The sequence below is a fragment of the Saccoglossus kowalevskii genome, chromosome 4 (genome assembly GCF_978046115.1).
Source record: "Saccoglossus kowalevskii chromosome 4, keSacKowa6.1, whole genome shotgun sequence".
In the NCBI taxonomy this organism is placed as follows: domain Eukaryota; kingdom Metazoa; phylum Hemichordata; class Enteropneusta; family Harrimaniidae; genus Saccoglossus; species Saccoglossus kowalevskii.
In genome coordinates, this window is record NC_140644.1 from 1,416,966 (window position 1) to 1,429,625 (window position 12,660).

The following is a 12,660-nucleotide window of genomic DNA, read 5'->3' on the forward strand; positions in this document are numbered from 1 at the left end:
TGTATTTCAAGCTCTGTAGAAGCACGTATGTCACACGTACTACTTCAGGATTAAGTGGAACTGTGGACAATAAGGTTCAAATATGCCAGTCTGAGACCAAACTCCAATGTATTTCCATGCTATGTAAGAAAATTACATAGCTATTGATTCCAATGATTGTTCATTACGTCATAGTAATGTTTCCTCTATGTTTACTTTGCTCAGAGTTTTGACTACTTCATGTTATTGTGAAAATGAATGACTACTTCGATTTATTGGGTCATTGAATTTATTTCCCCAGAAACAGAATGAAATAAATCGACCACTGAGTTATTCACTCGAAGCTGTGATCAATTACTAGTAAAAGATAGTGTAAGAATAAGAAGATGAACAACAAAATGTTTTGAGCAGATTCAAAACTCGGCCACCGTTTTCGTCTCTTGATTGGGATAACTGCACCAGAAAAGTGCCTCAATCATCTCTCCCATTCCCAACACGAATATGTCATCTAGTGATTGGCACCTAATTGACGTCATTTCAACTTTTGTATTCAGAACTGATAATTGGCATTTGTGAAAATCGACCGCATTAATAGGCGTCGTAACCCACCTACCAACTACCAAGACATATCCTGTGTGGTATACGACGCTATAAGAATATGTTGTTCAAGTTGTCGTATTTCATTCCACGACACCATGATATCCGAACATAATAATAGGCATCGGTCGAAACATACCTACCAACTACCAAGATATTTCTAGACTAGATGTTGTCTTTTATTGCCAGATTTTGTAAACAATACGAATAATATTGACTAGTGAATCATTTAAGGGTGGGCTGTGGGCGGGCCAGTCTGCCTATGTGAGTTCACATGGTATTGTACTGATGTCAGAGAGAGACAACAAATCAGTAATGACACAGAATTCTGAATGGCTCGATTCCTGTATAATACAGTCTGTTAATACCAATACCAAGCGCGACATCTTTCAGAAGACATCCTCTAACTCTAATATTCCATTTCCTATCATGGTAGAGACATCCAAGAAAAACACAATAGCTTCCTATGGTTGCACTGAGACTATTCGGGCAATTAACTAATACTAATAACACAAAACAATGTACTCATGACAATAAATGTTATACCATATATTGCTTAGATATATATACAAATAAATTACAGTAGATTATATAGTTACATTGGAATTAAAAGTTAACTGATTTATAATGATAGCGAAACAATAACACCGTGTTTGCAAATTCACTCCAATAGTATACCCTGACAACTGAAACTATTAATAGAGAAAACAGTGCATAACCACGCAAAATAAATTCTCAACTTGAACTAAATTATGCCTTGTATGTATTCGAATCAACTGGTGGGACATAACAGTGGAACACGCGTCAACACTCATAAAGTAAATGGAAACTGTTTTATAATGGAAGCAAAAAAAAAAGCAGGACCGTGGTTGCAAAATCAACAATGACAACTGAAACGTTAGAATATTAACACTCAAATGAATTCACAAAATGTTGACCGTGAACGCACAACAAAAACTTGTTGACAATGAACTCCCTGTCTGGTTGTACGGAAATGAAACTCACAACAAAAACATTTTTAGCTTTTCACCACTAGACTATCTCACCCACATTTTCTGCACTTTTTTCTTATATTCTTCAATATTCTTAGGAATGAATCCTAATTTTGGAGCCAACAAACAAAATTTGAGTTAATTTTCAGTTTTTACTCAAAATAATTGGCTATTTTTTCCCAATCTTCTGACGGAAAGTGCAGACTATAAACGGGACTATTTTGTGAATTTGTGATGAAAAGAGGGAACTGGTGGTGAAAAGGTTAATGGATGTCAGCCTTACCCTATTATAACACACACAGTAATATGTCATATCAAGTGGTGTATATGTAAGATAATGGAATGCAACAAGCTAGAAAAGAATTTGTGTTCGAACAAGATGATTTATTACGTTCTGTTTTGGCTCAGTATCACTTTCATAAACAAATTCGGAATAAAGAATTTAAAAATAATAAAAAAAACGCAAATCATTGCTACCTATGTAAATGCTTAGTTTATATGAGCAGTATTTTTCAGATAAACGTGTAAATTTTAGTTGATCACAAAATCTCTATAACTATATTATTTTGAATATGAGTGCAGTTACTATGAATGTAACAATACACAAAACATTGGGCAATGTTATGCCAGCATTGGATGCCTCACAGTCCCTCGTTGCTGGCTGCTTGCCTACTACGTCACAGACGATGTCTATAAATTCTTCTTTTTCCATTGACGGGTTCATAACCGTTATTTCAACTTGTTTATAACCATAGCAAGCAGCGCCTATAGTGACAATAATACGGTATAGTAAAAAATGACTGTCTCTAGTGTTACGCATTGGAGTACATTGAAGCATCAGTTAAACAAACAAAGTAATACCCAAATGTGTTTTACTAACCATATTCGCCCAATAGATTGGCTGCGATTACAGCGCCACTAAAGTCTTCATATCGATAAGCAATTCTACTGAGGGCCTCGTCACATGCTTCAGATGGAGTCATACCATGACGCATATTTTCAACGGCTTGGTAACTGCATGTCAAAATAAACAGACTGACATTGCTTTAAAGTGTAAAATTTAAAAAAAAAAACACCACCAATTTTAGATATTTTAATGAGTGAAAACTTTTTTTAATTAAATGACAAAACGCAACCAAGGTTCATAATTTAAAAGCCAGTTCGAGCACCCCAAGTTTGTTCTTCGAATTTTAAAACACTCAAACCATGATTCAGCAAAGTTTTTGGAGAATCCCGTCTATAAAGTATGCTTGAAGTGTCGTCACGCAGCGTATGTCTTTTCAAAAATGTGTTTTGTCATAAGAAGACATATTATAATAGTATTGGGGAAAATATGTATTTTGGTTTGTGCGAGTTTTGTGCCGTCGTACTGTGTCTGCTTGTTTTTTTTTTATTTACTCAAACTAATTGAATGCAATCTTCAAATAAACAGCAATTCTGTGTTTACACAATTAAAGTACCACAACTATTATATCAGTTGTCACGCTATTACAACGATTATGTACAACATACATTTGGTAGTGGCACAATATTCGTATTAATAGAGATGCTTGGTTATGGATAGGGGAACAAGGTAAAAAGTCGTTGATGGGTCTAATCAAACACACGAGAAATTAGGCTCGCTATCTTATGACCATTTCTTTAAAATATTTGATACAATGATTCTGCCGATATTAACATATGGGGCTGAAATTTGGGGTCACCATTGTTATGAATCAATAGAAAGACAACAATCTCTTTCTTGTAGAATATTTTAGGTGTCCCTCCAAATGCGTCAAATATTGAGCCAAATTATTACGCATGCCAAGATCAAAATACCCCAGTAAATGTTACTTTATCCTGTACTTAGAGATTTCTCAGTCTAGAACTAGACCAAACTGGGTCACTTATGTTAAACAACTATTATTTTTTTGATAAGAGGTTTGGGGTGCACAGGAAGTCTCAAATATTGATTTATTTATTTATTAAGATATTCGCTTCTAAATATAGTTTGTATTTGGAATGGTGACATTTCAACCATGGACAAACTAGAAAACTATCGAAATTTCAAAATTCGTCTTGAACCCGACGATATTTATTTTCTTTCCGTGCCTGTCCCCGCTCACAAGTGTGTGTTATCTGTTTTCGTTGCTCTGCTCATTGTCTCAGGATAGAAACGACAAGAAAAATGATATTGAAAGAAGTGACCGGGTCTGTCCTTTATGCAATAATTCTGAAATTGAAGACGAATACCATTTACTAATAATTTGTCCATTTTGTAATGTCATTAGGGAACAATACATTCCAAGATACTATTTTACATTGCCTTCATATAATAAGTTTGTGGAATTGATGAAGACGTTTGATAGTAACATACTACAATCCATGGCAGCTTATTTGTACCATTTCTTAAAACTAAGATATGAGATTTACAAAAACATTGAGTGACTTCACAGCATATTTGTATTTATGTTTTTCTTTTGTTTATACAATCTATATTTCTGGGCCACAGGCCTTGAACTACAATAAAGATCACCGATAATAAAACAATTATATTTTTCAATATTTTTCAATATGACTGCCTCTACGTCGTGTGTTAGCGTTATATAGTGCCTATCAGCATTTTGTGCAAAATTATTGTGATTTTTATCATTAAATTAATTTGACTATTTTGGCATAGTTTACATTTGAATGCACGATAATAAAAAAAAATAAGTGAGATAGATTAAAACTCAAATATAAAAATTGGTATTAAGTGTTTCCTGTGAAAACGTCTTTAAAACCATTAGAACTTTTCTAATCATGCTCATTTCTAATCATAATTTTACTGCCCCACATTTATTCCATAATAATATTACATGTTCCTTTGTGCCATTTCCGATATTTATTTTAGCCAAAACACTAATTAGTTCCACTTTAAAGCAATAAAAAGTTAGATCTTACCTGGGGAGAAATCTCATCATTATGTCCCCATCGCCAGTGGCTGCAGCGCCACCAACTTCGTTATCAGCGTATGCACCGGAACCAATGATGGGCGAGTCTCCAACACGGCTGCCAAATAGAAAACAGGAATTACACAGTGTGTTATACTAGATACAAATTATAACTTAATGAATTATGCAGATCAAGAGATGGGTCATTATCCCGGATGGGGTGGAATTTGCATTAAGGGTGGAATGTAACAACGCAACGCAAACACCACAGATGCTATGTACCTATCCTTACTAACTTTTTAAGTTGTCGACAATAAATACTCATCGTAAACATTCATGTTTCCGAAAGCATGAAGATTTGAATCTCTTTCAAACTAGTTTTTTGAGTAAATTAAACTCATTTAGAATTTGCTGAGTTATCTATGAAAAGAATCATCCCAAAATTATTGTTTCAATAGCAATTGAATAGTCTTTGTGTGAAGGGTATCTCCTCCTTCAAGTTTCAAGAGAATACATACATTTTTTAGTAATTCCTGAAACTGACGTTTTCTTGGCAACCGACTCTACTACAATATAATCAAATTATCTGTCTAAGGGCAACTCCTCTGGAAATGTGTACATAACTTGTTTATACTAGTAGTTGTCCCCCTGACCGACAGATCACACGCAGGCCAAAAGTATTTAATTAGTAATTAGTATTATGTTACGGGATTGGAGTACTCAATGAGATAGAAGCAATGTGGGGGAAAAAATAATTGCTCGTCAAATATAGAAAAATGGAGATAATGACGTTAAAGCACCTCAGCCGCCGTGCAGCGAATTTCGTATTTTACACGCGTCAACCTGGACGCGATGTGACAACTATGGACCTTTAAATGAACTGAACTGAACTGAGTAAGAACCATTCATAGCGCTTGAGTGAGCAATGCGAGTGTCATTCAAGACATCCACTGGCAGTGATGTTTGCATTTAACGTACGTAGATTATCTAACTAAGAGAATACCTACCCCGGTATTTTATGATCAAGTCCATTTGTTGACGTACCAACCGCCACGTTACTGTCAACATCGATCACCACCATTCCTGCAATGTGCAGTAAAATGTTGAATTCAGCAAGCAATTCACAACAACATAAGTAACTCACCGTTTCTAGTGATGTTTTTTGCTTTGTTTTTGTAAACGGATAACTTGATATGTGTTAAATTCAGCCAGATAGCAAATACCGCATAATTCTACTTGTGGTCCAGTACATTGACAACAATCTTGAAATGCACTTGTTCTAAACTGAAAGTGATATGATTGGAACTTCTTTGATTGTTATCTAGACTAAAGTAAACTTTATAAGGATTATAAGAGTCAGGGTTTTGAATATTATTTTGTAATATGTTGTATATTTATCAATGGAGTAGACATTTACCGCACCTATAGTATCATGATTGTCAGGACCAGTCACAGTTTTAGACGATACACTCTCTTCTATGGGTGAATAGGGTCCACATTGTGTTGTTGGATCAGGGGTAACGTTCTAAAAAAAAAAACTTTTAAATGATGGAGACCATGTGATGCAGTGTTGGCTTGTTATATGGTGATGGAAGTTAAATGTTACCAGGTCGGCATAAATCAATTATGAATGAATAAATTAAAACTTTGATCAAACCGCAAGAATTACCTCCCAGAAGTTTGGCTGACAATCCGCTTCTTCCCACTCTTCGTGGAGTTGCCTGTCAATATAAAATTTAATATATATATGGTGTGAATAATAAAAATAGGCACATGTTTTCACATCGATTCAACTACCGAGAATGTTATGCACAAGCAGTGATTTCCTCCAGACAGATAAGAGTAGTAGATTTCACTGTGGGTTTTTTGTATTTGAGCCGACACTTGAATTCTCCAGGTGGAGTACTGCTTTTTTACTCTCTGGACACCCCATCAAACCCCAACTATATGGTACAAATGTATTTGACATGTTTTATAGCCAATCGATGGGAAATGTAACACGTTCGAAATTTTAATTTCCGGGGTAACTTCTCGGTCAAAGAAATCCCGTGTCATAGCGAAGAAAATTTAAGGTATATTTAAATCGTACTCATTAACGTCCGAGTCAAAATCCTCTTCTGCGAATTCTCCAAAATCTCTTGCAAAGTCCGTAGCTGTATGCGAAGAAATACATTACGCCTTAGTACGGTTATTATAAAATGTACCGTGTAAAACTAAAAAAAGTTATAAAAATTGTAAATAAAATGGGTATAAAACAAATGAGGTAACAATCGTGCTATTTGTCCTGTTAAAATCTGTATATCGGCCACACTGACAGTGCTGTACAAGAGCGTGGACTGTTACTTTCCAAACTAATACACTTTATCAAGTTGCATTCTCGAGATACGCCTCTACCTTGGTCTCCAACGAGTAAGGAATGTTTGGTGTGATCCATGACGTCCCTGGCAACGGATATTGCTCTTTTTACTCGACGTAACCCGCCAACGCCACCGGCATCATGGGTAATTCTTAAAAAGAAATACGTATAGTAATCATGCAATGTCTGTATAACACTGTGCATTGTGGGACTGGTATTTATATTCTAATATGTCTTGAATTTTTAAGGTATAATGTTCGAGGAGCGAGGCCTGAGATAAACGATGACTTACCCGTCCATTATCATGGCATCCAGAGTGGCTTCACCGTCCTCATCAACCCTGTGTATGAATGCACAAGTGGAAATAAGCATTAAAATCCCACGGTAATGATTGGGGCGAATGAAATTGTGGTTTGCAGGTCAATTCGTGGATATACTGCAAAGTTAGTTTCACGTGGCAAAATGTGATGTATGAATTAAAATCGGGACACATACGCACTATGACGAAACCACTAACATCTATCACATGTAGTTTTAGATAACTGCTGTAGACTTACGTTCCTTCGTATCCCACGCTATATCGACAGCCAGATGGATAGTCTTCACAGAAATTACACCCGACCTCCACGGAGTCCACTGCACTGCCACCGTCTTGAATTGTTTCATATGCTGTGTGGTGGTAAACGTTGTCAATTTCACTTACTGATCGTGATATTTTGATAACAGCATTGACATGCTCATCGTCGGTCTTGAATTGTACAAATTGTTGCAATGTAAGAAACGATTGATTCATATTCTTGAGCCTGGGACACTTTTTGCCATATTTTGACACTTGAGGGCGCAAATCACTCTCTTAGCACGTTATGAACTCAGGCTGACTCTTCAATCCAGCTTTATCTGCTTCAAACTAGGGACATATTGCTCACTATTGACGACGTGAATTGCACACCCGCCATTTACGACAAGCATTCTGAGCACAATTTAATTGACTTGCAAAATTGTGCTCACCATTAACGATAGGGATTCCTCATCTGATGCACTGAGCAAAATTGTTCTGACAATTCTCTACCAAAGCCACCAATGTACTGGCGTTAATTTTGTTATCAAATCGTCCATCTAAAGAGCAATATAGACTTGATGCAATAAAAGTTGGTCAATTTCCAACATAACGTTTTATGACATCTCCCGCCTCAGTCCAATGTCCAAAGCTGTAGTTTCTATATCTGCGTCATGTATAATTATAGCCTTGAGAGAATCAACAACAACGATGAGTATCACCGACCCACGGCGACGAAGATCTAAACTTCGAGAGAAAGCGGTTCTCAATAACTCAATCTATTCTCACAGTTTACAGAAGCTAAACTGAATGTCATATAACACAAGACGTTTTAATACATTTTAAGCTATATTTAGGATTCATTTCCGCTTTCAAAATCGTGCTCCAGAAATGGAAGATGTCGCGATCATTTCAGCACTGGATATTTAAATCTTAATTTAAATTAAATCTTATTGTCTAGTGTGGCGTTGTTAAAAAGTGTGTTATAACTAGTGGGTCTTGCAAATACAACAACTTGAAGACTTTTGAAATCTAAGTACAATAAAGCAGGGTAGTCACTGTGCTGTTCCCCTCAACACACATAGCGAAACAACCTATGCTTGTTGGAGTCAGATTTATCGAATTACTCACCTAGACGAGTTGCATTCGGATACTCCCAGGTAACAAGTACCAGCGGTAACTTGTCGCTTCCAATACCAAGTATAGGCAAGCTTGAATAGATCAAACACAGATACACAGTGAATTCCATGGCGTTTACCAATCGTTACAAGTGTACACAATCTTCTCTAATAACAGTATCAATTTACTTCGCTGTGCTCGCTTGCCTTTGCTGTTTTACATGTGAATCGGCAAATAGTACTGCCAGGGAGATGGTACGAGGCTAAACGACATACGGGTCATCTTCCCATTGCCTTGACACTGCCGAGGATCATAGATAACAACTTCTTGACATATCTTTATATCGATCTAATTTTATGGTATTTTGATGTTTATATATACTTTGATCACAACGACCCACATAACGTACAACAGGTAATCAGGTTATTTAATAAACCTTATGGTATTTAAATATACACAATAGAATGTTTTGAAGCCATCTAACTACCCGCGACTTAGCTGAAATCGCGACTTACTGAGGCGCAACGCAGCGATGGGATCACTGTATTCATAAAACCGTGCATTTTAGACTCCAGTAACAATATAAATAACAGAATAAATCAAGAAAACTACACAAATTGACTCCATTTACGAATAATTAACGGTTTGCCCGAACGCGTGGTACAGTTTGAGGCGAAGAACCAATCACAAGACTGGTTACGAACCAGTTGAGCAAGGCTAACCGAGTCGTACCCTCAATGTGGTTCGTAACCAGTCTTATGATTGGTTGTTAACAAATGCTGAACAGGCCACGCCTCCAACTGTGCCCTGCGTTCGGGCAAACCGTTAATTTCTGCAGACGTAGGTAAAATATTGGTAAGGCTTTGGCAATTAATATTCTTCAACCTGGTATTTTTTATGATTTTATTTTTCATTCTGTTCGTCTGTTTGTTCTAGTTTTAAAAATGTGAGCTGGCTGGAGCCTTCATCCCTTGTCTATTTCTTACACTAGATACCAGCCAATACCCCCCCCCGCTCATAGAGACTGCGTACTACAGTTGATTATAGTTCCTGGGCTCCCTGTGGTCCGACTTGTGGAAATACCTGGAACCCATGGGGTCTGTGAAAGGGGTTTTCAAAATGACTCTAAACACGTTTAAAAAAGGTCAAAATTTCGTATCCTTTTCGCTGTTAGAAAGCTAAAAGATCAGGCAGCTTGAACTCGCGCCTCAGGCTGATCTCGCGATATTTGAGCTTTCTATTCCTTCAGTGTAAGCACGGGTTGGTCCATAGACCTTAGAAAACATGTTTTATAAGGTCTATGGTTGGTCATATGCCGTGATTGACCGTGATCGAGGGTCGTTAACCAGGGGGCCGGACGTTTTCCTCGTTTTGCGATCATTGAATTCCTTAAAGCAATAAAAAAACGATAATCTCATTTAAAAAATAACCACGTTGGCAGTACCGGAAAAGACACCCTTTTTGTCTATTTTGACTGACATGGTAACCTAAACGCGTAACGCGCGTTAACGTGCTTTTCTTTTTAAACAAGTCATTGTCAATGACACGTCCCCATTCCGTTCATATTTGAGTGACATATACATTCAAAGCAGATCATGATCGAAATGCACCTGCATATGTACAACACATTGTACTAAATCTGAACAAAATCCATCCATGCATGACTGAGATCCAGTTCCGGAATTGTGAAAATACGTGATTTTGATGCATTTTCGGCCTTAAAATGGCCATCATTCAGCTATTGTTAAGCGGATCATGAAACAAATGCACATATCTATTTGCGACATGATGTACCATGTGTGTGTGAAGTTTGAACTTGATCAATCCAGACATGTCTTGGATACGGATCCAGAACTGAATTCTTTAACAAAATGGCCGCCAGTCGGCCATTTCGAACTTGATCCGAAAACAAAAAAGACGTGCATCAAGGTCCTATTATGTTTAATGTATGTACCAAATTTGAACGAAATCCGTCCATGCATAACTGAGATCTGGGTCCGGAATGGTGAAAATGTGCGATTTCAATGCATTTTTGGCCTTAAAGCGACCGCCATTTGGCTATCGTTAATGAGATCATGAAACAAATGCACATACATATTTTTGACATGATGTACCTTGTGTGTGTGAAGTTTGAACTTGATCAATCCAGACATGTCTCGGATACGGATCCAGAACTGAATTCTTTAAAACAAAATGGCCGCCAGTCGGCCATTTCGAACTTGATCCGAAAAACAAATGACGTACATCAAGGTCCTATTATGTTTAATGTATGTACCAAATTTGAACGAAATCCGTCCATGCATAACTGAGATCCGGGTCCGGAATGGTGAAAATGTGCGATTTTGATGCATTTTCGGCCTTAAAATTGCCACTATTCGGCTATCATTAATCGGATCATGAAAAAAATGTATGTGCATATGTCCCATTTAATGTGTGATGTATGAGTGAAGTTTGAACTTAATCGGTCCATGCATGTTCGAGATACAGGTGATCACGGACGCACGAACGGACGCACGGACGCACGGACGCACACAGGGCAAAACATAAGTCCCCGTTTTCGGACTACGTCCGAACAGGGACTAAAAAACACCCTTTTAACGCGTTTTCTTTCACAGACATGCGTATCAGATCATTCTTTAAGTCGGACCCCGAGCCGTGAATGCAGGGTATCACCTTATTTTGAACTCTGACCTGTTCTATATACTGTATGACAACACAGTGAGGCACTGCGCATGCGTTCAGCAGTGCTGAAATCAGTATAACATGTTGAGCTGGAAGTGGGGAGGTATTGCCAAAAACAGTGATCTGGGAGTGGGTGGGGTGAAAAATAATTGGACGACACTGCTACCCATTTTGCAAGAAAGAACCCCTCCCGTCATGTAGTCCCAAACATGAATATGGCTTCTGTAGCAAAAAAAGCACCATGTGTCAGTACTCGCTCTTGTCATTTGCACATAAGATTGGGAAGATAACAAAGGCCCAAAATACAATTCTCAAAATTATCTCTATCTAATATTAAAAAAATAGGCATATAACTTAATCAGCACCCTCAGGGCATAACGTCTTTTATTGCATTGTTTCGGGGGTGCTGACGCATTCGTCTGGAAGATATTAAAAACAGTCGGTAAAAAAATCATAAAAAACGAGTAAAGTACTAAAACGGTAAATGTACAGAAGAATAAAATTGACAATTAAACGACTAGAAAATAAAATCATGGTTCCCTAGCCGGGAATCGAACCCGGGCCCTGTGGGTGAAAGCCACATATCCTAACCACTAGACCACTAGGGAGAACACGAGTAGTTTATTTGAAATGTTGATATCTATTCATTCTACAGGCATATTAAAAATAATTTCTTGTATTTAAAGATGTAATTTTTCGTACACAGATTATGTACTCGTATTAGCGAGTTTTTGTTGTAACATAGATATACATTCAATGCCCATCTTGCATTTAAAATCATGCGATAATTAGGAAAGCGCCCTCATTGGGCGGTGGAAGATCGCTGCATACGCACGCCGCCTGATCATGGAAGGTCCGTTAATACCTTCCATGGCCTGAGGTAGCTGCAGTGTGTGGCTCACTTGGTTTCGCTATCGGTTATTTCGTTCGTCGTGGTGTTAACGCGAAACCATGGACCTACAGTTCCATCCTATGCGAGTTGCCATATTTTACCCACAGGCGCTCGGAACGTTTCCTGGATAATAAAATTGACCTAAAGTGGGATCGGCATAGTTAGTCAGTCGCCGGTACATTCTCATACTACTCATATAATAACATATATCGCGCTCAAAATATGAATAAATGTAGGTTTGTTTTTGGTGTTTTTTTTTTAATTACTAGTTGTACGAGTCTATAAATGTCGAAAACTGGATTACCGCGGTAACCCGGCCATTATTTTTTAATATTTTCTATTTAAAAAAAGTCTAGAAGAAATGTTTCACCAAGAACACAATCACAAAGTAGCAAGGTTTAATACTAGTATAACGAAGACCGCTGTCTCCAGGGCAATGTCTGCTCATTTGGAAACAAACACACACAAAATGCCCTGTTTGTGAAAAATCATAAATAGTAAATGAAAAACACGTGTTTTATCACGAGATTCTTTGAAATCACGGTTGCAATTCATATATTTGATATATATTCATA

General features: G+C 37.3%; 1 protein-coding gene and 1 non-coding gene across 2 annotated transcripts; both read right to left on the reverse strand.

The window, feature by feature from the left end:
• Positions 1–1,931: 1,931 nt before the first annotated feature.
• Positions 1,932–7,629, reverse strand: LOC100372230 (N(4)-(Beta-N-acetylglucosaminyl)-L-asparaginase-like). The gene is made up of 10 exons (XM_006820211.2): positions 7,394–7,629; positions 7,129–7,176; positions 6,875–6,987; positions 6,570–6,633; positions 6,150–6,201; positions 5,903–6,005; positions 5,488–5,563; positions 4,491–4,598; positions 2,449–2,582; positions 1,932–2,333 (listed from the first exon to the last, which is right to left on the reverse strand). The coding sequence occupies exons 1-10, from the start codon at positions 7,627–7,629 to the stop codon at positions 2,125–2,127; spliced, it is 1,143 nt and encodes a 380-aa protein (XP_006820274.2). The 3' UTR covers positions 1,932–2,124.
• A 4,100-nt stretch (positions 7,630–11,729) lies between these two features.
• Positions 11,730–11,801, reverse strand: TRNAE-UUC (transfer RNA glutamic acid (anticodon UUC)). The gene has a single exon. It is a non-coding gene; the product is annotated as a tRNA-Glu (tRNA).
• Positions 11,802–12,660: the final 859 nt, after the last annotated feature.